Source organism: Scheffersomyces spartinae (genome assembly GCF_019049425.1).
Source record: "Scheffersomyces spartinae strain ARV_011 chromosome Unknown scaffold_10, whole genome shotgun sequence".
Classification (NCBI taxonomy): domain Eukaryota; kingdom Fungi; phylum Ascomycota; class Pichiomycetes; order Serinales; family Debaryomycetaceae; genus Lizanozyma; species Lizanozyma spartinae.
Window position 1 is genome coordinate 400,556 of NW_025065057.1, and position 26,299 is coordinate 426,854.

Genomic DNA, 26,299 nt, shown 5'->3' on the forward strand with positions numbered 1-26,299 from the left:
ACATGTAGGTTATATGTAGGTATGTGGTAACTTTAACAAAAAATAAAATAATACAGTATAATAATTAATCCGTTATATTTATCTATTAGGCCGTTGCTATTTACAAGAGGTGCCCCCTTCACTACCTTTTTATTCAGTTTCATCGTGTTGCAATAACTTGTTGAGTTCACTCGATGGGTCCGCGTATAGTTGTGCGAAAATACCATCCTCCACAATTTCACCATACCGATTAAGTACAACCACACGTTTGCTATTTCTAATGGTTGATAACCGATGAGCAATTGATATAAGGGTGACTCCTTCGTTTTCATTCAATTCCAGAAGTCGTCTCATGACTATTTCTTCACTAATGGAATCCAATGCACTTGTAGCTTCATCAAGAATCAAAGTCTTTGGACGATTTATGAGTGTACGGGCAAGACTAATACGTTGTTTCTGTCCACCACTCAATTGCGTACTATGACCAGACCCAATCTGTGTATCTAAACCCGAAGGTAATTCATAGATAAACAGGGCATTTGAAAGTTCAATAGCTCTTTTAACATCTTGTTCAGTTGCATCTTTCTTACCGAAAACAATATTTTCTTTAATTGTTCCACTGAATAGTAATGGTTCTTGTTGTACATAGCCAATCAGTTTTCTGAATCTGTTAACATTCAAGTCTTTGATATCTTCACCTTGCAAGGTAATACAACCACTTTTGGGGTCGTAGAACCGAACAAGCAATTGCGAAATGGTTGACTTCCCACTTCCACTTGGTCCAACAAAACATATGTTTTCGTCTTTATGAATCTTCAACGAGAAATTGTTAAGAACAGGATTTTGAGTCCGGGAAGGATATGCAAATTGGACTTTATTAAATTCAATATCACCATAAACTTGATCGACTCTTTTACCCTTGCTTGTAGTTATGTGAGGATGCAGATCCAAAACTTCAAAGATTCTTTCCGAAGCCCCTAACCCTTTCATTACTTCAGTATAAACGTTGCTGATCCCAAATACAGACGTACCAGTATAAACAGCATACATCATGAAACTTGATAAATCCCCCACGGTCAATTCACCGTTTTGAATCATTTGAGTCCCCACAACCAATAAAGAAATCAATGTGACATTGCCCAACAACCCATTTCCAGCATAATAAAGACCAGCAAGTCTACCCTCTCTTAAGGAGGTGTTCAAAATGTTCTTCACTTCAGTGTTGTACTCCTTTATTTGGCTCATTTGTTGAGCAAAGCTTTGGATGGTCTTAACCCCGTTGATCTTTTCTTCTGTGACTTTGGACATGGCACCCAAGTTGTCTTGGATTTGACGTGACAACTTCTTGACCCTACGTCCATACACCAAAGACATAACAACAATGGGAGGGAACAACATGGCCATATACATACTCAATTTGGTGGACACTATTCCCATCATCACAAGACCAACACCACCACTGATTATTGATCTTAATCCATCACTAATATTGTTCAGTAAGGCTCTGCTGATAATCTGTGTATCGTTACTGATTCGACTAATCAAATCACCGGTCTTCATCCCCGTGCCGTGTGGTCCAACGTCGAAGAATGCCATATCCTGAGACATGATCTTGCCAAAGACCTTGGACCGTAATCTTGCAACAATCTTTTCACTAGTCAATCGTAACAAATATGTTCTCCCAAAGTTGGCTACAGCACCAACCACAAAGAAGCCACCCAATGCCGTGTAGAAGACCATTGGTTCTAAGCCCAAGATCAATTCCTTATTGACGTCTCCAACGTCGATCTCTTCGAGCAGATACTTTTCGTTAAAATACTTGTCGAAGTCTTGTGTCGTTGTATCGGGCTGGGCTGTATCGATGATCTTACCAATGAAAAAAGGTAACGACATTGAAACGACTGAAGTTATTAGTAAGCAAACCAACGCACCAGCTATTATAGGAGCTTCTTGAGAGCTCAACTTTAGAAATCGACCTAAAGTCTCGTCGTTATGTTTTGGCTTGGTCGTCGTGCTGGTGGTGGTGGTGGCTGTGGAGTCCTCCTGTGGCATCTGCTTTAGACGTTCCTCTGATTCAATGGCATTAGATGACTTCCATCTAACAAATCTGGCATTAGATATTGTTGGTGGGGAATAGTTTATTCTATGCACAGCATATGATGGGAGTCGCCTGAGAGATTGCAAGGCGGAAGGTGTCAGTTGACGTACACCAACAACACTTATGTGCCTTGAGAACCCTCGAGTTAGTGCATTAGGAAAATGAGTAATGCCCGTACGAAACATATCGAGCCTACGTTCGTCCTAAGATTGGACTATCTGTTGGTTTGATTGTGGCAAAGGAAAAATTTTTGGTACCCAAAAGAATGTAAATACAGGAGGAGATTGGTCGTATAGAAAAAAATCAAACAACACCCGACCTGGAATGGAATTGTAAATGTCGAAGTCGATCGGAACGGCAATCGACTAAAATACTACTACCCTATCCCATGCTATTATGTATGATGTATTATGTATATTCACTTAACTGAATGTTCTACGTATCAACTTCCATATCTATATCCATATATGTTTCTGGAATCTCTACTATCTTAGGCTCGCTGTCGCTCATATCAATGTCTCCTAAATCGACATTATTTCGTACCCAATAATTATAATGAAGACAACTTTGGTCGAGGGAATCGCTGGAACTTTGTTTATCAAATTTTAATTGGAGTCGTTGTAACTCGATAGCATTTTCTTTCAGAACAATTCGCATTATTTCTTCCATGGTAATCTGTTGTTGGTCGACCAATGTCATTAATTTGTAGTAACTCTGAAGAGGTCGTATTCGTGTCTGATGAGATTCGTTGTATCTTCGGATAAATTTATTGAACATACGAACAACCCACAACTGGAACCGATAAGCAATCATGAGTTGTCCATTATAAGGTCGAATTAATTGATGTCGACTCTGCATCATCTCCTGGTATTGTGATAACATTCGTTTGGCAACATATGCTGATGATCCAGAAGGATATATATTGTTTGTTTCGCCAACCGCCATATTCTCATTAACATCATATCGTATCACTGGTTTGATTTCATCGCCTTTGCTACGGGAGGACTGTTCGTCCAACTTAAGGCTTTCAAAAATGCTTTCTAGTCGAACTCGTTTCGTCCCCACATTCAATTCATAATCCTCATTCTGGCTTGAAGTCCGCTTGCGGTTTTCCCCCTGCAAATTCCATGCCATATTGATTCCATGTTCTAATGATTAATCCATTACTATATTTCGCGTTACAACGCATTAAAATCTATCATTTACCCTACCTCCTTCGTCTTAACTATACACCGATTTACGCTTTATTGTATCTCCACACAGAAAATTGTTGAGGATCATTCTGGAACAATTCTAATCCACATGCAGGTTCGACAAAAGATACGAACTTAACTAAATACTTTCATCAAGGGTACTAGGATTGTCACTGTTGGACGTAGCAAGCGACGCAATGTCCCCCGGAACTGTATTATTATTGGCGGTATTGCTGTTGTTGGTCACCGTGGTGGTGGTAGGAGGTGGCACACATGCATTGCTTTCAATTGGAATAGTGGTCGCACTTGTACTACGAATACCAATTAATTCCTGACACAAATGGTCGTAGTAACTCTTAAGGGTACGAAGGTCATTCACAGATAGTTGGTCGAAATTTGCCAGTTGGAACCGAGTAATTTCGGCAAAACTTAACCCTCTAATTTCTCCAGAGCCTCTTATTGCGTTTGACGTCCCAGGTGTAAGAGTCAGAGCTGATGCTTGTAAGGTTGTATTCAGAGCACTAGCCCCAGTTGGACTTTGTGGATTAGTAGTGCTTTGACTGCTGATATTGCCAAACCATCGGTCCATAATTTGTAAACTCGTAGTACGAGCACGGAATGGTGAAGAAAAATCTGGTCGACGCCCATGAACTGTTGGAGTTGGATCGTTAGACATTGAATTCGCAGCATCTGCCCCAGATCGAGAGCCATTCTCAAGCGAATTTAAAGACCCATGACTACCATTATGTAAAAGCCCACTGCCACCTCCACCTCCACCATTTCCTCCTAGTGCAGAAATGGTCGGAATATTTCCAGTCGAGTTATTAGGAGTGACATTGTTAAGTTTCTGCATAAATTCAGAAACGCCAGAAGTAAATTTGGAAGTAACACTGTTACTCTTACGTCCATGAGGTATTCCTAATTCCAATGATGACGATCGAGTACGAGAATTGTTTGGAGATAACCTATTCATAAGAGATGATCCCGAACGTCTATGGGCTGTAAATAGTATTTGGTCATCAGCTGGAAGACCATCTGGTCGAGGAACTTGACCTTCACTTGAACCATTCTGTGAAGCACTCATAATACCTTGGTTTGGACCAGGACCATGGCCGTTGAATTGAGTCACAGAAAGTGAACTGAAGCGTCCTATGAGATTCTTCATCATATTAATACCATTATTGCTCTCCTCCTCTGTAACAGTGGAAGGTGAACCTGCCGAAGATTCTGTATCTGATCCATGAGTAAGTGGTGGGATGCAATCTCTTTTTAGATGGGGAACATTCGAGCTATTTGATCTTGATCTGCTCTCGTTGATTTTATTATTTATAGCATTCATAATTGATGAGGACCGTGATCTACTTTCTACCCGTGTAGTAGTTGCAACTTCACGAGATTTGGTTTCTTCTTCAATCATCCCTTCAGGAAATTTGAAATGGGTATCCAATTCTAGATCAACAATTGAAGATAAAGGAGCTTTTAAAAGCTTATTTGTAGTATGAGCAGTTGGATCTAATTCTTCTAACGTAACACAGGATAAATAGGTCACCATTGCCTCGAAATTAGTTAAACAGTATTTGAGTTCACCAGAGAAGAATTCATTCGACAATATGTATTGAATTAGACTCTTATCATCAGGGAAAAAGTCCATATCATTATGATCATCATTATGATCATTATTGCTATTATTACTTTTATGGTTAATATAATCGACTTCAGTTGAAGTTCTTTCATCGGTGTTGGAGATATTAAGCATTTCAAAGAAGTTCATCACTCTGGGTTTATAGCTATACTTCAACATAGGGTTGGATGAGTCTGTGGGATTGTATGTAGAGCTGACTGTGATATTATGAACTTCAACATGATAGGGATCAAAAGTGTCAAGGAAATTACTTATGAAGATAAATGTCAAATACATTTCTTCAAGCTCAACCAGTCTTAGTGCCAAATAGATAAAGGAAGGAAGTAAAATATCATTACTGATTTGGAGATCCGGGAACCGAGTTTTCAACAACCTGGTTATGTTTCTTTGCATATGAGAAACGGTAAGGATCTTGGAAAGTGGAGTGATACATTGCTTCAACTCGATACATTGCTCTGTGAGTTGTTCAAGCTGAGAGTTAAATTCAGTATCCTTGGACTCGACTAAAGAATCCATAAATTCTGCCAAACCAGTTTCTGAATCGTCGTGGTAAAACATAGAAAAGCATATATTTTCTTTCCTTAGCGCTTCAAGCTTTTCATCGAGGAACTCCTGGAAGATAACATCCTTCTGATCAAAACGAAAGATCTTGTCGTACAACATAACATCTTCACCCTTAGCAACTGTCTGGAATAACTTATTGTGGGCCAATTCAATGGCATGCAATGTGGAATGGAATTTATACAAGTTAAAGATTCGAAGTTGTTTCATAGCCAATTCATCTGATCGTTTTACCAATTTAATAGAGCTACTCAGATAATTAGCTATTGCCATCAAGTAATCGAAATCTTGACGGTGGTCACGGAAATAACCACAGTTGTTAATAAGTTGTTTCTTGGACGTGTTGGATAAGCAGTAAAGGTTAAAGGCAACAGAATTCAAATCTTTATAGAAAAGTCCAAAGAGTCGACTTAATTCTTGTAACGTTAACGGGGATTGATATCGAGGCTCCTTTAGATATCGAACGAATCCGTCAACTAAGCCAGAAAGTTGACTATGCAAGGTTCCTTGATGTCGAACAATACCTTCTTCAAGTTCCTGAACAAGTTTATATTGACTCATGGTGTGTGTGGTGTGCGTCGTGTTGTCAGGTATACCTCGTGGTAAGCCTTGTCTCGCGGTAAAGCTGTCGTCTCGTGTCGTCTATAATGCGTGAGTGTGTAGTACTGATCCGTTATCGTTAGAAGTGATGCTGTCAGCTGATCAACAACTGCCACTGCTTGGTAACTACAGTAGTCCCCTCTTTACCGGGCGTTAACTAAAATCCAAATGACTTCCTCCGAAAACATGATAATATTATTACTCCTTTACTCAATTATACTGTATAGGGACCGGGTCCACAGATCACAGATGTAGTTGGTAGCGCGCAGTCTTTTACGTATGCCAGGGGCTTACTACGCTCGTGTACTATACGACGACGTAATGGAACGCTAACATCATTATTAAGCAATGTTACTTCTATTAATAACTATTTCAAGTTTGAGCTGATGTAATTAGTAGAATTCCAATGATACATGCTTTATGGTAATTAGCTTCAATAAACGACATTGTGTGGGATGCAGATATTGCACTGAATGACGACCTTTTGCTTGTGAGCACTTGCTGCATCGCACCCGTTTAAGCTAGATGGAACTATAGTCATTTAATGAGCTTTTTGGTAGCTATAATCTACTGATTTGAATGCTGTAGTGAAATAATATACGGGCTACTGTCAGGAAAGAGGACTTGTTTTGGGCATGGATCTCATTGCTTAATTGGGTATCTTATGTCGTTATTTTCCCGATTCAGTAAAATTAGCCCTCCTAACAGATAAGAGCAACACGATCGTAGTATATATATGTTTCATTCTCTATGAGCATTCTATTAGAACAGATCTAACCACCAGTAATGCCAGCCATCCCATCGGTTACGTTAAATAACGGCACCAAAATCCCTATTCTAGGTTTAGGGTGTTATCTTTTAGGACGCAACACCACGTCAGAGATTGTTTACAACGCTATAAAGTTGGGGTATAGACATTTTGATACGGCCCAAATGTATGGCAACGAACGTGAAGTGGGCCAAGGAATCATGAAATGGATCAACGAAAACCCCCAAGCCAACAAGAGATCAGATATCTACTATACCACCAAATTATTAGGAGAAAATCAAGGGTATGATAGTGCCAAACGTGCTATTAGAACAAGTTTCCAAAAGGTGAATCAGTTGGAATACATTGACTTGTTCTTGATTCATGATCCCATGACCAATAAAGACAAGAGACTTGGAGCTTGGAAGGCACTTCAAGAGGCCGTTGAAGAAGGTTTGATTAAGTCAATTGGGATTTCAAGTTATGGCATTCGTCATATGAAAGAACTTTTGGAATGGGATGGGTTAACTATTAAGCCTGTTGTCAATCAAATAGAATTGAATCCTTGGTTAACAAGAAAGGAAATTGTGCAATACTGTAAGGACCATTCGATTTACTTGGAAACGTTTTCTCCGCTTACTAAAGGGTTCAAATTTAATGATCATCAGCTTCAAGCTCTTGCCACAAAGTATAACAAATCCCCAGCTCAAATATTGATCAAATGGAACTTGCAAAACGATTATATCGTTATTCCTAAAAGTTCCAATCTTCAAAGACAACTGGACAATATGAATGTCTTTGATTTCGCCATCTCAGACGAAGACATGAAGATGATAACTCATGATGAAGCCTATGAGTATTTCGATTGGGATCCCACAGATTATATGGGGTGATCGTGTAACTATATCAATCCACTAAGGGTTAACTTCTCGAGGAAAGGTGATAAATCATCTTTTCGGATTTCAATCACCGAACTATCGAACCCATCGATCTTAACTTTGGCTCCCGTAGTATTTGCAACTTGTGTAAAGGCAACACTGAAAGTATTTAACCTTATAATTATTGAAGGATCTGCTTCTTTATTATTATTTCTTTCCTTCTGTAGTAACTTGGCTATCTCGGAGTTATTCATTCCTCTAGGATATTTGGGTGCTAATCCAATTACAAGATATGTGTCTGTAACAGCATCGAAACTAGCAACCACCATTGGCTTTAAAGAGTTGGTGTTATTAGCAAAGTCCAACTCAGTAATATTCTCTAATATCCAAGTACCCAATTTGGAAAGCATAAGCGGATTAACAAAAATGTTTAAATCAGGTACTGAACCTTCTGTAAGAACACACAATCGATATAGCTTTAAGTTCTTAATCAATTTCCGCTCTAATACAGACATCCCCGTACGGAAGATAATTTTTTGAATGTTTTTGGCAACCTCAAGACCTTGAACTAAAAGTCCATATCCTTTTCTTTTGGTATGGAATTTCGAATTGGTTCCAATGGCCAGACTTGAATTGATATCACTAATTGCATCCCAAGAAGACCAGAAATTATTAACCCAGATTTTTCCTTTTCGTTCCATTTCTAACCGGATTCGTTCTTCTTCCCCTTCGGCATCCATTAAGGATTCGTTATCTCCACCTCCTTGTATTGAACGAGATTGATAACCTTGCGATGTCCGCAATAAACTCCGACTGGACTCCAGTGATTGAAAGATATCGCTATTCAATAATGAAGCATCAAGCTCCAATAATGCCGTAAGGGCTTCCACGCATTCCATGGCTGTCAATTGGCCTTTATATCCATACGTCCGAACAAACCCATCTCTAACAATGCCCTCAAGTCCATACATAGGTAAATATTTACTGAATATAACTGGAAGCTGTTTCTTCACCAGTATATCCATATAGAGCCATTTCTGTTGAGCTATGGCTAACGAAATCCCCATTTTGGCAAACAACTTGTGAAGCTTCTTCTTACCATCTTCAGTCCAAAGATTCAACTTAGAATTGACAAACGATGAATAGAAGAATGCGTTGTAAAGTGTCCAATGTCTTAGTAAAAAGAGATGGTAATCATTCTCGATACTAAGCGAACTAGTGTCTGCTGTCTTGTCTTGGACACCGTCCAATTGTGGTGGGTTCAATCTTAATACCTCGTCCCTGTACAAAGGTTGAATCTTGTCGTAGATCTCAGGATAATGATAATCTAGAGATGACGTTCCAACGATGGCTAACCAAAGATTTTCAAGATTGGTTTCACCAATAGCTGCAAGTAAGGCGTATATTGTAGCCGTGGCTGAAGTGATCACAAGTGTCCCTTGGCTGTAGTAATCCTCCAATACCGAGTTCGATTGTGATAATTGTCGTTTCCTTTGACGTTTGAGTCTTTTATCAGAGATTTGTTTCCTTCTGCTTCTCTTTCGGGATCTGGTTTCTTCGTCGTCTTCTGAATGACTTTGGTAGTCCGCTTCATCCTCATCTTCATCCGATAGTTTGACTACGTCTTGTTCTTCGTCGTCATCGTATTCATCGTCTTCGTCTTCGTTTTCGCTGTCGCTGTCGTCCAATTCTTGAAGCGTCATATAGGCCGAGCGTTCTTTGGTCAACCGTCGATCAATATGTCCATCGTCAAAGCACACCACCATATTGCTACCGAAAAGATTATCCAAGTTCCACGGCCTGTTCCCGTCGATCACGTAAATCTTTCGACGTAACTTCTGGTGTTCGAAACGCGTGTCTAGGTCGTCATTCGTATGAGTGGTGGTGTCGTTCACCACAAATGCATCGACATCGATTTCAAGAAACCCTTCAAGATCCAACATGGCTCCACAACCTACCAAAATCACATTGGAAACATCATCATCCAAACGATCGAAGTGCTGCTTCAAATCGGTATATCCCACCACTGGAACAAGCTGATATTGTACCAATTCTTTGCGTAGAACCAGTGCTAGAATCTTCGCTCCACAGAGTGCATCAATGTTTAAACACGCTACAAATATAATAAGCTTGCATGTCGAATGAGATAGTGACGTCCGCTTGATCTCTCGGTACACTCGTGAGTATTCGTTTGGCGAGATGTACATGGTTCTGCTGCGCAAGAGGCGTCCTAGTGGCCTTGAGATATACCAGGTGATGGTTTGAAATATGTAAATGGAATTTTCACGCGTTATTTCGCATCCGTTACAAAGCTGGACCAAAATCATTAAAGATTTCAGATCGTTGTAAAATTGAGAAATATTGGTCGTAGTAAATTTCAAACTTATCGGAGTAATTCACATACTGATTAATTATGTTCATACGTTAATTCATTATAAACCTACCTACTAATTCGAAACACTAAGCAAAAGCATAACACCCACGACTACGTAAAGACGTGGCATTCACTTCCCATGTCATAATTCCTCCCTCTTGATGTCCAATGTAAATCTTATTATTGTGCCAATCAAGCCCGGCTAACTCTGTTTCTCCATTCATTTGATACTGCGACAGTTGCCACTTCCAATCATCCCCTCCCACGGGCAGAACAGCCATAGGAGTTGCCACAGATGTGATGGGAGTGTTTGTAGGATCAGTATACTGTGTTGCACTTAGTGGGGTTGTAGGAGAAAGCTCGGGATCCTCACAAACATGTGGGTGTCCGGGAGTTCCATACCACTGGGGTAAGACAAAATCAACTTGTGGTTCCAAGTTAGTTACGCTGTAACTTGAAGTGGTGGTCGTTGCAGAAGAAGTTGGGAAATTGTAATTCTTAAAGAGTTTGGGATTAACATTGACAAGATAATCATAGTCATATACTAATGGTGCTGAAAAATTACCTTCCAGAGCATCATATACAGACATGGGATGATGTTTCTCAATCATTTCATCATTCTTGCCCGTGTTGTGGTTCTCATTATGGTTAACATTTTCATTATCATTATCATCGGTATCAGTATCAGTATCTGCTCCACAACTTCTTAATTTGTTTCGGTACTCGGCATATTGCACTAAAGCCTGAGGCAACACTATGACTTGATGGTTCTTATTTTCCAAATCGTTTAAATCAATAACATGGACTCTGCCTATGTGTTCCAGGATCACGAGCATATTTTCAATCGACAGAGAGGAGAATTTACAGCATCTAAAAGCTCCCAGCTGATGACCTTGACGAGTCGACTTGATTTCTGTTAATGGTGAATCCAAATTACGAATATCATAAAGTGAACAGAACCCATCTTGGAAGCAAGTTGCAAACACCACGTTATTTGGATGATAAGCCATACCAAACCCTGAGTCATGCGAAGTCTTGATGCACTTGATCTTTTTAGGTGAATTGGTATCAAGTAAATGGATATTAGAAGAATCACCCGAAACAGTTAAAAGCTTATCAAACATTGGATTACTGATGACTGAGTTTATTGAAGTATTGGATTCCACAATGGAAGATTGGATGACGTTCATTTTACCACTGGATTGGATGTCCACACCATATAACCGGGTATCGTTATTGCATGCATACGCTCTGAGATGGCCATCTGAGCGTTGATGAAGCATGACATCGTTATTGATCATGTCTCCCAACCGGTAGGTGGCATCGATATTTGTTTCCGGGTTATAGTAAGTGAGTAAACCCTTAGCAGTTCTCTTAGAGGAATAAGGAGGTATCATTCGGGTAACCATGCCACGATGGAATGTACTAGCTATGCCTCGAGTAACAGCATTATTACCATTAACGCTACCATTATCACCAACATTATTATTGAGTAGGTTCAGTGTCAAACAACTTATATTGGTAGTGCCAGTGGCATCAACACTGGATAGAAGTCCTCCTATTAACACAGCCCCATTGGAGCCAACGTCGAGACACCGAGGATAGAATTTCGCATGGTTAAACATTCGAGAAACATGGTTTCGTTCGTTGTAGGCCCGCACGGAGTCTTTGGATATGTATAAGACATCATCTTGGCCGTTGTGACGAATCAAATCTCGTAACTGCCAATGGTGAACGGAAATGGCTACTCTAGGAGCATATTCCGGATTCGGCATCAAATATTGTTGGGAATGGTAGTAGTTTTGGAAACACCGGTAGTAAGTGGTGATATCTGTTCCCCTACGCTTCTTTTTCGTTGGATCGCATGTCAAGTACTGTCGTTTAAGATTGAGACTCTCGTCGTCGACTGATCGGTCGATAGTCATTGGATACGACTTATGTTGTATATACTAATATGCTTCACTTAATCAACCAGTAAATCAACTAGTGTGGTGTGGTTCGATTCTGATCTGATAGCAACTTTTACACCGATCAACACTTTATTTTGGCCTTGATATGTGTTGCTTGATGGTGTAAGGGTCTTTAAGGTGAAAGAGATCAAGTGTTCATATCAGTGTCATTACTATAAAGCTTTTGTACAACCCCCTTCCCCCTTTAAAAAGTGTGGGGGTGTGATCAACTGGACCTTATCATAAGATCCGCACACGACCGTTTAGAGATTTGATCGGGTAACACTTGGTGAACTAGTTACACTAAATAAGTTTGCATGTATGCCTCACACTAACTATACTAAGTATGTGGCGTATACCTTGTATTAAGAATGCCTCATGTATTCAATGCTTGTACGCCTCACGGATGTATTATGTACGCCTTATTATTTATTATGTACGACTTATGTTGCTTAAGTGGACTTAAGACCCACTTAAATCCGCCTACATACGGAATCCCGATGTATTCAAATATTATCATCTTTAGACACTATTATTGTGTTAACTATACCTTCTTTGTGATCAAATCCCCTTCAATATGTTCATGTTCATGCTTACCAATGTCAATCAAATGAATATTAGGATCATGCATACCCTCTTCGGTCACGTGCCTCGTCTCTTCCATTAAAATACTATGAGCCTTCCAAGTTGGAACCTTAGAATTGAAGAGTTTATCCATATCTTCCAATGCAACCCCCTTGGTCTCAGGAATAAAGAAGAACACAAAGGGAATAGAAATGGCTGCCAAACTAGCAAAGAAAAAGTAGATACCAAACTTCATAGTGTCTATCATATTAGTAGTAAATCTTGACATAATGAAAATTGGAACCCAACTAACAGCTGCATTAATAGCTTGCATGAATGCCCGGATATTAGTATCAAATACTTCACTACCAACAACAAATGGACCTCCAGACCAAGCTAATATAAACAGAGCAATCCAAATGTACATCATTCCAATAGCAGTTTTACCTCCTGGACCTGCCAGAATTCCTGGTTTGGTGGGATCATTAAGTTTCAAATAAGCTCCAATATACCAGAAACAAATGGAACAAATAGTACTGGAACACATAAAGGCAATTCTTCTACCAAATTGATCCACAATGAAAAGTACATAAATAAATGTACAGATAAATTTAACAACCCCAAACATCCCCGTGGAAAATAATGTAGCATTTGTACCTTTGACTCCCAAGGTTTGGAAAATAATTGGAGAATAATAATTAATACTTTGAATTCCGAGGAAGTTCTGGAACAAGAATAATGAACATGTTAAGCATAATCTTTTCAATAGTTGATGGTTTCTAACAAATACTTCAGTAGCTGGATCCCATAAGCCTAATCCAATGCTAACTCTTTGCTTTTCAAGGGACATTTTGATTTGGTTAACTTCATAGATGATATATTCATGAGATTCATCAAGTTCTCTAAACCAAGTTAAGTTGTTTAAAGCTTGCTCATCTTTGTTGACGGAGAATAACCATCTAGGAGATTCTCTCATTAAAATACTCCCCAACAAGAACATACCCAGAGGAATAAGTTGAATGGCAAATGGAATAAACCATTGTTTCTTGCTGTTTGGAATATGTTCATCAATACCATAATTAATCCAGAACCCTACCAAATCACCAACTCTCCAGCCGATTTCATAAAGGGCAATCACACGGCCTCTGATGGCGGGAGGACTGATTTCAGATAAATAAACAGGAGTTAAATTTGTCAGGAATCCTACAGCAATACCTGCTATGACTCTTCCGGCGTAAATAGGACCTAACCCAACTTTTGAACTTGCTGCAAGCATGATAGCTGAACCTACAGTGATCAACACTGCAGCTATGATTAAAGAGAGTCGACGACCTAAATAAAAGGAGAATGGATAAGAAATCAACGCTCCAAAGAAACAGCCAGCATGGAAAACAGATATAACATTCGAGATGGTACTTTTATAGTGATGAGCATCATCAGCAAGTCCAAACTCTTGTTTAAAAGAATCTAAGGCAACGGTACCACCAATAAACCCACCATCATAACCAATAATGATGGCAGCAGCAGATGCCATGAGAGCAGTACCATAGATTCGCCAGTTGTACACATTGGAAGGGGTGGGTCTCTCTTCGATCTTTTCAAACATTCTGGAGAACCCTTTGGTCCATTTGTTCCGTTTGGCTTGTTGGTCCAAAGAAACGTCGGAAACGGTAACCTTGGATCGGTCTTTACCGTTCATGTCGATATCCGAGGCATTCTTCACCAGATCGTCTACCGACAGAGAGTAAATGCTTTGTCTGTTGTCAGACATATAAAGGTATACTAAGAAGAGGAGATGGTGTGTAGTTGGAGATGGAAAAACTCACGGATAATTTTATTATTCAAGTCTGTGAGTGACTCGGAATATGTCGCTGATGATACTATTCAGTGAACAATAGTAATGGCAGTAAGCGTTAGTTGCGACTTGTTACTATTAGTAGTAGTAGTAGTAAGAGTAGCTGTAGCTGTAGCTGTAGTAGTAGTGGTGGTGGTGGTAATACTTGTTGTAGCTTGAATTACCTTGATGTGGATTTAGTAGTGAATCAGTTGAATCAGGACGGCTTTCATCGTGTTCTTATATTCATTTAACTTGTCCGCGTACCCCACACTTAAGAAGACGCATAGAACAAAGGTTTTAATGGCGGGTGGTATCTTAAACTTCACTAGTATTAAGTATCCAGAATATTACCGTAGAAGTACGTAAAAAGATTAACTGAATTTGTTAGAGCGTGGAGGCGTGGGGGGGCGCGTGGGGGAGTCGGCATAACTAAAGAAAAAAGTATACTCCAAAGCTGAACACTTCAACATTCTATCAATTACAATTCAACAATAAAGGGCTTACGTCAATGACTTGCTATCCAATATTGTGGGGTTTAGTGTCAAGTTTGGGGCAAGCCACTTGTATCTTTGGGGTTGTGCCTTTCATGAGTGGCTTATTCGAAGTGGAACATGGTTAGTGTGCTTCCAGTTAGTGCAAGTGTTATCCCCCAATCCAAGAATATCAGATCTATGGAGTTAAGTGGGGGCGCCAGTGGGGGATCGCGCTAATGGGGGATCTCGTGGGGGAACCCAGATCTTTAAACTAATCTCAAACCATTTCAAACTAGTTATATACAGCCATGGACCCCATGCACCCTTCAATAATAGTAGTAATAATGGTAATAAACGGTTAACGGTAATGGATTTCCAAAAATGCACTTTATTAGTCAAACCTAAACACCGATAACGGACACAGGATCGCCAAATATTTGTCACGTTGTCGTCACGTGACTTGATAAATAATACTACTGTCTCGATGTGGTGTGGTCCGATAAGAGTTAAGGGGTGATGGTGCAAATAGAATATTAATTAGATGAATCTGGTGATAAGAAAGTATCTCTTCATTTTACATAAATTAGGGAATGGCCCACAACTTCTATTTGTAGAGTGCTACAATTATTATTGTTATTACTTTTACTAAATTATTACTAAATTATTACTATTATGTTATTGTATAAGTCTACAGTATGGATCACCCTTATGGGACTAGCGATTTGCCAGCCATTATTTCTTGGTGGAAAATTGATCAACGAAGAAGTGGAAGTTTCCATTACTGAAAAAGTTGGTGAGCTTCATGTGCCCAATGAAATTGAAGCTGCTAGCATTGCCCGTACATTGGTCAATAGAGAAAGTTTAGCTAATGTTAATACATTGAAAACGTTTAAACAGGAAGACGGAACTGAATCTCAAGTTCCCGTTTCATCCATGGAATACTATGCTGATTGTGATGGCGATGGAGATCCTTATTGGTTGGTTGTAGATATTGGATCTACATATCAAAACATAGTTGATGGCTCTGATTATTCATTCACCATAAGAGTTGGTGATCATCCCTTGGGCGATCATGTAAATCCTAATTATCCTGGCGGTACTACAAGTTCACCTGCTGGATCACCCAGAGTTCAATTGTTTGGGAAATTGGTAGATGTTCCCCCTGATTCCAAATCATATGATGATTGGTTGAAGTTGAAAAATTGCTTTACTGCAAGACATCCAGATTCAAAATTTTGGTTACCAGAAAACGTCATATCGCCTCATAAAACTCATTGGGTTAAGTTTGTTGTTGATAAGATTTACTTTGTAGGAGGGTTTGGTGATAGAGCTTATATTGGTTATGTGAATCCTGGTATCTATCATTCAGTATCAACCATTGATAATGGGATGAAAAAGTAAGCATTGTTAATATTATTATTTTTGTTAATATTATTATTTTTGTTAATATTATTATGAAAGGAAGTCATAAGTGTGTGATATGACTCTGGTATAACCTTGATAATATATAAATATCTAGAGTCAGTTAGAATTACAAGTATACAACTAAATGCTCATTAAAAAACAAAAGTTTCTCAGCCTTCACTTATGGCTAGGGTCCCTCTACTTTTGGCATTACATCCAACTGCACATATTAATAATAACTAATTGGGCGTGTGGCGTAGTTGGTAGCGCGTTTGCCTTGCAAGCAAAAGGTCACTGGTTCGATTCCTGTCTCGTCCATTATTTTTTTAATTTATACTAGGAATTTCTACTTTTATTTCTTTATTTTTACATATATATTATTAGAGTACGCCCTATCTTTAACTATAACGTAATTTCCCATGCTTATTAAAATCCAAATTCACCAAGTTCTTTTTCTAACTCGTTGATTCTTTTAATCAATTCGGTTTTATTCTCCTTTAATGATCCCAACTCATCAAACTTTCGTTGCTTGATGGTATCATCGATTAAATTCTCCACCAAAAACCTTTGTTCATTCATTACCATCAATTGCTCTCTCAATTCACGTATTTGCTTCTTTGTAAGTCGTGGCTCAGGTGTACCAATGGGTGTTGGGGAGTTTTTAGAAATTTGTACCCCTTCAATTTGGGCAAAATGGTTTTTAGAATCTTCTAATTCCATCTGAGTGAGTTCACTGAGCTTATCACTAAGTAATTTGAATTTAACCAAATTATCTTGTAAGAAGAATACTGAACCTCGATAAACGTTGTTAATCAACCGTTCGTTATCAACAAATTCTGGTCTTAATTTCAATGCATTATTCACTCTTCCATAGAATGATTGTTTGATCTGATTACTGCAACCTTCATAATCTTTCAAGTAAACCAATAGTTTCTCTCTAACTTGTTCTATCTCATCGCCATTAGTGGCCTCGTTCTTCTGGAAAAGATATTCAAAACGGTTCATGTATCTTACAATTTGATCCTTCAAGATTATCAACAATTTATTGGTCTCGAATAAAGGGACCAACTTGTCAGTTGAGTTTAAATCAAGCTTGGCTTGTTGCGATTGTTTCCATTCATATAACAAATGATTCTTGCAATTTATGCAACATCTAAATCGAATAGAACATTCATTCAGAAGTAAAAATAGAAACTGACTTCTAGCATTGGCTCCATAATTAAGGTTCTTGAGCTTGTCTAATAATTGATTAATTGGAACCATAATTGAACACAGTTTGCGTTCTCCAAACAGATCATCACAAACAATACTTCCACATAATCGACAATGATGTTTCCTTGTTATCATGTTGAAATGTATATAACAAATGGTACAATTATGAGTTTTGGAATCTTCCATCCAATTATCATGTCCAACAATTTCAATGGCTTGTTCCAGAACTGTTGGTTCATTTGTATCACTACCACCAAACAAATTCCATTTTGAGATTTGACTCTTCCTCTGCTTCTTCTTCACATCTTCATCAACCAATAGTTCCACCAATTTTATAAATCGTTTTTTAATCTTATTTCTCATCAATTCCTTATCTTCATTCTTCTTCATTCGGATTCTTTTGAATGTGCCTGTTAAATCTTCAACCTTCGGCTCAACAATTTTAATGCTATCCAACTTATCATTATAACAATTCCGACAAACTCTACTCCAAATTCCATATTTCAGTGATTCAAATATGGGAATAGAATTGGAATCAGGCCCATTTCTTAATCGAACTTTGAAATTGGTATGAACATTACAAAATAGTTTTCCACACCGTCGACAATTTACAATTCCCTGCTTGACACTAAGTGTCTTATTACATCCTTCAATAGAGCATTTTGAACCAGAGGCTGGAGTTTGCCAATGGTTTCGACTGAGTCTCTCATTTGATCTCAGAGAACCACGGGCACCGGCACCAGGACTTGGGCTAGGACTAACCTTTAATGGATTGGCATCTCTTGATAGTTTCAGACCCGCTCGGATATTTTCATTACCGTTCTTTCGACCTTCATCAATACTAAGACTGAACCCCTTATCTCCGTTAAGCAAATCGATTTGAAGCTCACGTCTTACCACAGGAGGTTCAGGTGATAAATTTTGCTCGTCTGTTTTCTGATGCTCATCATCAATATGCTGATTTAATTGGTTCAAAGAGATCATACTCTCTTTACAAATAGGACAAAATATCTCCAAGATGGGTTTAATTTCCTTATTTTTAACAGATGGGTGATCGATATCATTCCGTATTGAGGTAACATTACTATTATTATGTGGAACATCATTTGAAGGTGAAGCAGCGTCAATATTAGCCAGATTTTTCACTGGTGACTTGAACGGAGATCCAAGAACCCTCTTGTTCCTTCGTAATTCCGGAGAGTTGGTACTCATAGCATTGTTGATGTAAGGTTAACGTTATCAAACTAGCTATACATATACATTTAGACATTTGTGACTATCAATTTTCGAGATCACGTGTAAACTCACGTGAATTGTTTAATCTGCATAGTGTTCTTTTAAGCTTTCGTTCTTACAAGCTAAACTAAATATAGCTATTATATTTTGAATATCTATGAATACATGAAGATGAACAACCGTTTACTATTGTGATTGGATGTTCAGTGCATAAAAAAAGTTGACATAACGAACTGAAATGTGGATAGAGGATAAATGACAAAATCAAACCTCAAGCAAAACGCAAGCAATCTTATTTTACCATTTTCCCCTAATTGTCATTGAACAAGCCAAAGTCAGAATAAATAATCATCACATCAAAGACCTAAGAAACATGTAGTACTTTCAACGATCAATTGAATCACTTAATGTAAACTTCTAGCAAAATTTTGAACGATGTGATGCGATGGAATGATATGATTTGTTTATGATAATGTTATTATGTGATGTGATGAGGAGTTGAATTGAGGTGAGTGGAGTGGAGTTAAGTTGTGGATTGCTAATTGGTTTATTCCAACTTGGCAACTAAAGACTCTAAAGCACTACCAATGTCCAAGTTGGGGTCTTCCCAGTTGATAGAACCAGTAGAAGCTGAAGCAGCAGGTGCTTTGGCGGCTTGCAATTTGGCGTATTCAGCCTTAGCTTGTCTAATCAACTTTTCTTCCTTAGCATAGGCCTTTGCAGCAGCTTCCTTCTTTACAGAAGATTCCAAAGAATATCTATGGTAAGCACCATATACAATACCAGCACCAAAAACACTGTATCTCAAGACGTTGAAGTTAACAGACATTATTTATATTATTGAATACGTTAATCAATTGAAGTTAACTGGTTGATTGGTTGTTGATATTCAAGTTCGAAAATTTTTTTCGGTATAGACAGAAGCTTTTGGCGTGGGAAGCGATTTGGTTAATGTATGGTAGCGCTACCGTTAAAAAAGAATTAAATAAATGAAGATCGTTAAGTGAGAATGAACGACTCTTATTGGACAAAACACAATAGCTACTACCGAGGCTTTTAACGAGGTACTAACCACCCTGGTATCAGGTGAGCAATATACCTCGAATATCCCGTTACGGCTACACACAAACGTTCCTCTCAATTAGGTAGTCATATATATATGTTGTCACTTTATATAGAAGAGTGGCGTGCAAGAATGACAGCAGATCCACGACCAACCAAACTCTCAAACATATTTACATTCACAAATGGCCTCCCATAGAAGGAAATCCAGATTTAAATCTCCTTTAATTTATTTTGCAGTGGCATTCTTGTTCATGTTGCTTGCAGTAGGAGTCAAGCGGACACTTCCTTTAAGTACCAATGTTGTTCGATCAACATTGGGGGTAAGAGGGTTTAGTTTCAGTCTGTGGGTTAGCGGGAAAGGCGAAGGACAACTGACCAAACCAGCAGAACAGCAGCAGGGGAGCTCTCATAATAGCAGCAACAACAACAACAGCAATAATAATAATAATACCAATAATAACAGTAGTAATAGTAATGGTGGCAGTAATGTTGATGTAACATCAAGCAGTGCTGTTGTTACCGCTGCCAATTCCAATGTTGATTCGAATATTGGATCAATGATTCATTACAAGATAGCAGTGGCGTACCTGCCCAAAGATAGATCTGAATCAAACTTATTCAAACGTAAGAGTCAACATAGAAGTCCTGCTTTAGATAGTCCAACTGGTGAAGACAATTTATTTGTTTCCAAACAATCCACTGAGGGTTCCATTGCACTTGGTGTGGCTGATGGGGTAGGAGGATGGCTGGAAGCTGGATATGACTCGTCGGCTATATCAAGAGAATTATGTTCAGCGTTAAAAGTTAATTTTGAAGCTGATTCTACACTTTCACCCAAGCAATTACTTGATTTGGCCTTCAAAGATGTGATTCAATCTCCTAAAGTGGAAATCGGGGGCACCACTGCTTGTTTAGGAGTATTAACTTCAGATAGAACTTTTAAAGTAGCCAATCTTGGAGATTCTTGGTGTGGGGTGTTTCGGAACTTTAGTTTGATTCATGAAACTGGATTCCAAGTGCATAATTTCAATACTCCTTATCAATTAGCTAAAATACCTCCACAAATCGTTAGACAAGCAGAATTAGAAGGTAGAAGATATATCATTGATAAGCCAGATATGGCCGATGAATTTGAATGGAAATTACAGAAAAATGATTTGATCCTTTTTGCTACTGATGGAGTCACTGATAACGTTGTACCAAAGGATATAGAATTGTTTTTAAAGGATCAATTTGAGAATGACCCTAGTTGCAAGTTGGAAACCGTTCTGACTAAATTGGTGGAAGAAGTAGCTAAAGTATCTAAAGATACAAACTTCCCCAGTGCCTTTGCGCAAGAATTATCAAGATTAACAGGCCAAAAATATCTAGGTGGGAAGGAAGATGATATAACTATAGTGTTGATAAAGGTAGACTAAATTTATAAAATATTATCTCAATTATCCATATTCATCACCATATTAACCATTTTCTGTTTATGCTCTTCATTATCATTCTTTTGTTTTATTCTATTCTCTGCAAATCTTGAATCATTAGGCAATTGGATCTGCTTGAAGCCGGTCTTCTTCCCATTTCGAGTGATAAGATTGAACGTCATTTTAGTCTTATTATCACCAAACAGTCTGCTTTCTGATTGCGTGCTTTGCGTGCTTTGCGATCTCGTGGAAGGCATTGGAACATTCAATCGTTTGCTCACGTTTCTTCCTCCTTCATAAGATTCAATAACTATCTTTTGGAGCTCCTTATCAATATCATCGAAAAATTTCTTGTCTTCGTCTGAAATTGGAGGGTTCGGAATGAATAATTCTGTTTCAGAATCTTCATCTTCTTCATCTTCATCTTCATCTTCGTCTTCTTCATCATCACTTTCACCCAGGTCTAAACTATCCGAGTCGTCAGAGTCAGAATCTTCAGAATAGTTGTCTCCGCCCGAGTCAGAGTCACGGTCAGAGTCAGAGTCAGAGTCATCGCTATATTCCTCAGAGGAAAAAACATGCACACTATTAGTGGTAACAACTCCAATTTCTTCAATATTCTCCTCTTCTTCTTCCTCTTCTTCCTCTTCCTCCTCTTCTTCCTCTTCCTCCTCTTCCTCCTCTTCCTCTTCTTCCTCTTCCTCTTCCTCTTCCTCTTCCTCTTCCTCTTCCTCTTCCTCTTCCTCGTCGGCCTCTTCTTCATCGTTCTCCTCGGTCCGCAAGCCATTGGTATTCGTCAAGTGCTGTAAAGCCCCCAACACCTGCGACAAATCTTCATACTGTTGAACCCCCTCAATGTGCGAATACTTAGCAAACAAGTCTTGAATCTGAAACTGCAATTCCATGGCCAACGGTTGCTTCTTACAAAACATATAGTACTGGAAAAAAACCAAAAACGCCTTTATTGAGGTCTCAGGTATAAAGTTCATCGACTTCTCATCAGTATTCCCCCCAGTTATAGACAAAAGTAAAAGACAACACAACTGAATACGAAAGTAATTGTGAGGTAAATCGATTTCAACTTGATAGTTGCCAGGGAATACTTGATTATTGGGATGTCCAAAAGTCAAGATCGTCATCAACAATTTATTAATCAGACTGAACTTTATTAATCCTCTATTAAACATCTCAGCAACATATTTGATCTGGGCTGTTCTTGTTCTGTTCTTACGATAATCATTTAGTTCTAAACCCCGAATCACTTGCTCAATGATGCTATCGGTAACCATCATGAGGAAATATCGATCTCGTTTAGACACTTTCCGAAGTAGTAAGGACAAGTATGCAATATTCTCATAGTTCAATAACTCTGGCTTGACAAATATTTCAACCAATGTTTGTCTAATTTCAGCACTGGGAATCTCAAAATATAGTTTCACAATATCCCAAACTATTGGTAGAGTCTTGGAGTTTAAATCTACTCTAATTGTACGGATGATGAACTTTTGTTCTGGAGTTAAATTCGATACCACATCATTATGCAGTTTAACTTGAGTTCGAGCTGGTTCCACAGTTAATAACAAGTTCCTTATGGCTGATTTATCATTGATACTTAAATTCCCACTCTTCAATTTTTTCTTCAAAAGCAAAATCATTTCCTCCATCAAATCTTTATACTCAGGTTCATTCTTCAAGAATCTCCCCACTTGATCATAGAATACTGAAAGTATATCAATATTATTAGTTTCCGCTATGTTTTGCGTTAACTTCCTGATCTTATGGAAAATAATATGGATTGGAATTAACTTAAATTTAGTTAATTCAACAAAGAAGAAAATATTCTTGAAATTCAAGCGGTTGTTATGAATTTGGTTTCTGAATCCATTATCCAAATATTCAATCAATTCATCCAATAAATCTTTTAATTCCACTTCATTATATTTCAAGAATTTTGCAAAATATTTTAAATCATTGGGGTTGGCATCTTCAATGAAGTATTTCATTAAACGATTCTTGGTGGCTTTGTTGTATAATTTTAATAGCTTGAATTCAACAACTAATTGTTCTAATTCTTGTTCCAGCGTACAATTCGATAATCGTCTCAATAATTCAACCACCTTCTCACCAACAGGAACAACAACATTGTTAGCAGTGCTGCCATTACCTACATTATATTGCTCTAATAATTCATCAAACGGTATAAGTTTGGTATAAAATTGTTTCTCCTTCAAGTTTTCCCATACTCCGCCCAAATCATCCTCATTAAGTGACTTGGGCTTGATGATCTCAATGGTTGCCGATGGACCTTCCTCTAATGTCAGGTTTAACTGCGGTAATGGCATACCAGCTATACTGGAAATGATTTCACAATGGGTTTTAAACTTTTGGAATATCTCTTTGGCTCGTTCTTGTTCCTCAGTATATTCTTCAAGGATTTTCCCTGTTCTTATAGCTGCTTTTTTCGTTCTGGTTTCGGCCCTCACTAATGTCTGATGATATTCCACCAACAATTCAAAGACCGTCAGAGAATACCGTTTGATTATTTGATGAAGAATTCTTTCTTCTTCAACTCCAAATAATGTAAAGTTTTCGTCCACTAGTAAAGGATAAAATCTTCTTAAGAACGATGTGAAAATTGGCAAAGAATTCCCGGTTCTGATCTCAAACTGAAGTAAATCTTTTAACATGACAATATAAATGGGGTCGTTGAATAATTGACCATACCGTTTAGCCAAATTCTCTGGAATGATCTCTTTTGGGCAATCCTTTAACCCACCTTGAAAGACATCTATTAGCGTAAATTCAGTAACCAATTTAAGTAAGTTCTTCTGTCGTATTATGCGACTTGACTCCTCCTTTTCATCAATGACCTCTTCAGATATCCTTATGGGGTTTTGCATACTACTAATAAGTAAGATCATAAGTTGACTACTGAATTGACTGGTGAATCGTTGATGTAGTGCACTAACTATCTCCATACTGGCAAGTATATCTTCATTTTTGGAGACTTTGGCCAATCCTTCAGAAATACCGATAATGATTTCACTCAAATACTTTTCTAATGAAAGCAGCTTGATATCATTGATGGTGACAGTCACCTTATCTCCGGTTAATGAAGTTCTAATCTTTTTAATAAACGCTGTATTCTTCTTAAGGGAAGAGTCTAGCTTTGCATTGGTTGTAAAGTGATGCTCGCCATTCCAGCTTCGGTTATTAAGCTCTTGAAGTTGAACTCTTCGGTCTTTATCCTTATCCATGTTAAAAGGTGTTTCTGTTGACTATGCGGTGAAGGTACTCTTTCGCTTAATCGCTTTAAAGTTTGACTGTCAGTAGTCTCTTTATATGCAGTATACCGTGCGGAAAAAATTAATTTCACTATATACAGTTTATATACATGCAGCTTCATCTATCCCATATAAGGATCAGTTCTTCTAACTCTATGGAATACTCTTCCCCTTGGTAAATGATATTGTTCCCTAATGGCATTAACACTTCTATCAAACGTTTGTCTCCAGACATGAGCACCCACTGGAGTCAAATTGTGAATGGCAGCAAACTCTCTAATGTTGAATGATTCACGTTCACAAGATTTAATGGTAAGTGGCTCATTCTGTCTGAATACCCACAAACATGCTCTTTGAATTTGTGCATTCTTCTCTGGTAAAATAGGAATATAAGAACTGAAAGTAAACTCCTCACCATCAGTTAATAATTTACCACTATCAATCTGATTATCAGTATGGCTAAGAGGAACGTTACTTAATCCATAATGTAATTTGGTGGTGAAAGAATTGGTTGATAAATCAGGTTCATCAGGGTTCACAAGGACCACTGTGTATAACGATGATGAATTAGAATCGTCTGTGACTGCTGTCTCATCAAACAGTGTAATTTCAATAGTAGGAGGTTTACAAACTGCAAAGGCAGGTAAAACAGTTCCAGGGACAATCCAAGATGAAAATTCACTCTTTGTATTATGAGGAAACTTGACTTTGACTTCAACTTTTGGTTCCAAGGTGGGTAAGGTATCAGGAATCACATGTAATTGCTCCAATCTTTGCATTAATACCATAAGATCATGAGATTTCCATTTATCATGTAAAAGTTTACGATATACTGGTTGAGATGCATCAATCAGTTCAGAATCATATTCAAAATTATAAAGAACTTCAGGATTATAGATTTCTGCATCAACTAATGCCTTATTCAATTTCTTTTCAAGTTGTGCTTTAATTTCAGTATCTGTTTCTGAGGTCAATTGAGATTTCAATTCATCAACAAGAGCATATTTGTCTCCACTAACTCTTGCCAACTCATCATATGCCAATTGGAATGTCTTATCTATATCCACTGGAGAGTAGTAGGCTGCTTTTCTTTCGATGTTAACTATGGTTTCAGGCTTTCCTCCTTCAAACAAGCTCTTTTTGATTTTGGCATTCTTAATAGAAAGTGAGCTTGATCTTGAGCTCAACTCCGACCAAACTTTTTTTTCACCAGTTGTCAAACATTTACTGGTTGAGTGTATGGCCCTCAAACTATACTTTGAAGCTGTCTTACGCCACATTCTGGGGATACTTTTTCGGAATGTACTATGACTTTTGTACAATTGCTTTCTATGTAGTTAGATAGTAATCTGAAAAATTTTCGACTCAATGCATTTTCAATCTTGATAATCGAACGACTTTTCCCGTTCCTTTAATAACTACAGCTGTCATTACATAATTAATTATAAGAACTATATTTTGATATAAGAAGGTATTGTAAACATATATGTTGTTAGCAATTGCAGTACACCATATCGAAGTATAACGAAGTGAAATCTGGTGAAATAATGTGTGCCGCAATGGGTAAGTCCTGCCTTGGTTGGGGTTTGCATCCACTATTTATTGAGAAACTTTGCGAAGGTTAGGTCGTGAGATGTCAGTTTGTGAGAACAGTTATGGTGGCTGCAAAGACAAGGGAATCAGCTATTTGATATAGCCAATGAAAGGTTGGCAGTAAGGACGTGAATGCTAAGCCAGGGTAATGACGAAGGGGGCAAGTAAAAACCTAATGGTTAATCATTCTATTT

The 26,299-nt window shown here is 38.2% G+C and overlaps 13 protein-coding genes and 1 non-coding gene across 14 annotated transcripts; 4 read left to right on the forward strand and 10 right to left on the reverse strand.

Moving 5' to 3' along the window:
• Window positions 1-129: 129 nt before the first annotated feature.
• Window positions 130-1,872, reverse strand: MDL1 (ATP-binding cassette permease; the record flags this gene model as incomplete). The annotated part of the gene is made up of 1 exon (XM_043191341.1): window positions 130-1,872. The coding sequence occupies one exon, from the start codon at window positions 1,870-1,872 to the stop codon at window positions 130-132; it is 1,743 nt and encodes a 580-aa protein (XP_043049353.1).
• Window positions 1,873-2,512: 640 nt separating this feature from the next.
• KQ657_000499 (uncharacterized protein) lies at window positions 2,513-3,211 on the reverse strand (the record flags this gene model as incomplete). The annotated part of the gene is made up of 1 exon (XM_043191342.1): window positions 2,513-3,211. The coding sequence occupies one exon, from the start codon at window positions 3,209-3,211 to the stop codon at window positions 2,513-2,515; it is 699 nt and encodes a 232-aa protein (XP_043049354.1).
• A 198-nt stretch (window positions 3,212-3,409) lies between these two features.
• Window positions 3,410-6,034, reverse strand: KQ657_000500 (uncharacterized protein; the record flags this gene model as incomplete). Its single annotated transcript, XM_043191343.1, has 1 exon — window positions 3,410-6,034. The coding sequence occupies one exon, from the start codon at window positions 6,032-6,034 to the stop codon at window positions 3,410-3,412; it is 2,625 nt and encodes an 874-aa protein (XP_043049355.1).
• An 825-nt stretch (window positions 6,035-6,859) lies between these two features.
• KQ657_000501 (aldo-keto reductase superfamily protein) lies at window positions 6,860-7,714 on the forward strand (the record flags this gene model as incomplete). Its single annotated transcript, XM_043191344.1, has 1 exon — window positions 6,860-7,714. One exon carries the CDS (start codon window positions 6,860-6,862, stop codon window positions 7,712-7,714), a length of 855 nt encoding a protein of 284 aa, XP_043049356.1.
• Window positions 7,715-7,722: 8 nt separating this feature from the next.
• On the reverse strand, window positions 7,723-9,906 carry CDC45 (DNA replication initiation factor; the record flags this gene model as incomplete). The annotated part of the gene is made up of 1 exon (XM_043191345.1): window positions 7,723-9,906. One exon carries the CDS (start codon window positions 9,904-9,906, stop codon window positions 7,723-7,725), a length of 2,184 nt encoding a protein of 727 aa, XP_043049357.1.
• A 253-nt stretch (window positions 9,907-10,159) lies between these two features.
• Window positions 10,160-11,998, reverse strand: KQ657_000503 (uncharacterized protein; the record flags this gene model as incomplete). Its single annotated transcript, XM_043191346.1, has 1 exon — window positions 10,160-11,998. The coding sequence occupies one exon, from the start codon at window positions 11,996-11,998 to the stop codon at window positions 10,160-10,162; it is 1,839 nt and encodes a 612-aa protein (XP_043049358.1).
• Window positions 11,999-12,566: 568 nt separating this feature from the next.
• On the reverse strand, window positions 12,567-14,357 carry HGT14 (Hgt14p; the record flags this gene model as incomplete). Its single annotated transcript, XM_043191347.1, has 1 exon — window positions 12,567-14,357. The coding sequence occupies one exon, from the start codon at window positions 14,355-14,357 to the stop codon at window positions 12,567-12,569; it is 1,791 nt and encodes a 596-aa protein (XP_043049359.1).
• Window positions 14,358-15,034: 677 nt separating this feature from the next.
• Window positions 15,035-16,297, forward strand: KQ657_000505 (CREG family protein; the record flags this gene model as incomplete). The annotated part of the gene is made up of 2 exons (XM_043191348.1): window positions 15,035-15,041; window positions 15,591-16,297. 2 exons carry the CDS (start codon window positions 15,035-15,037, stop codon window positions 16,295-16,297), a joined length of 714 nt encoding a protein of 237 aa, XP_043049360.1.
• Window positions 16,298-16,545: 248 nt separating this feature from the next.
• KQ657_000506 lies at window positions 16,546-16,618 on the forward strand. The gene has a single exon. It is a non-coding gene; the product is annotated as a tRNA-Ala (tRNA).
• A 108-nt stretch (window positions 16,619-16,726) lies between these two features.
• Window positions 16,727-18,724, reverse strand: PEP7 (Pep7p; the record flags this gene model as incomplete). Its single annotated transcript, XM_043191349.1, has 1 exon — window positions 16,727-18,724. One exon carries the CDS (start codon window positions 18,722-18,724, stop codon window positions 16,727-16,729), a length of 1,998 nt encoding a protein of 665 aa, XP_043049361.1.
• Window positions 18,725-19,295: 571 nt separating this feature from the next.
• Window positions 19,296-19,577, reverse strand: KQ657_000508 (F1F0 ATP synthase subunit e; the record flags this gene model as incomplete). Its single annotated transcript, XM_043191350.1, has 1 exon — window positions 19,296-19,577. The coding sequence occupies one exon, from the start codon at window positions 19,575-19,577 to the stop codon at window positions 19,296-19,298; it is 282 nt and encodes a 93-aa protein (XP_043049362.1).
• A 418-nt stretch (window positions 19,578-19,995) lies between these two features.
• PTC7 (type 2C protein phosphatase) lies at window positions 19,996-21,231 on the forward strand (the record flags this gene model as incomplete). The annotated part of the gene is made up of 2 exons (XM_043191351.1): window positions 19,996-20,060; window positions 20,322-21,231. The coding sequence occupies 2 exons, from the start codon at window positions 19,996-19,998 to the stop codon at window positions 21,229-21,231; spliced, it is 975 nt and encodes a 324-aa protein (XP_043049363.1).
• Window positions 21,232-21,248: 17 nt separating this feature from the next.
• KQ657_000510 (uncharacterized protein) lies at window positions 21,249-24,485 on the reverse strand (the record flags this gene model as incomplete). Its single annotated transcript, XM_043191352.1, has 1 exon — window positions 21,249-24,485. One exon carries the CDS (start codon window positions 24,483-24,485, stop codon window positions 21,249-21,251), a length of 3,237 nt encoding a protein of 1,078 aa, XP_043049364.1.
• A 149-nt stretch (window positions 24,486-24,634) lies between these two features.
• KQ657_000511 (mitochondrial 54S ribosomal protein mL38) lies at window positions 24,635-25,792 on the reverse strand (the record flags this gene model as incomplete). The annotated part of the gene is made up of 1 exon (XM_043191353.1): window positions 24,635-25,792. One exon carries the CDS (start codon window positions 25,790-25,792, stop codon window positions 24,635-24,637), a length of 1,158 nt encoding a protein of 385 aa, XP_043049365.1.
• Between the last annotated feature and the right edge of the window lie 507 nt (window positions 25,793-26,299).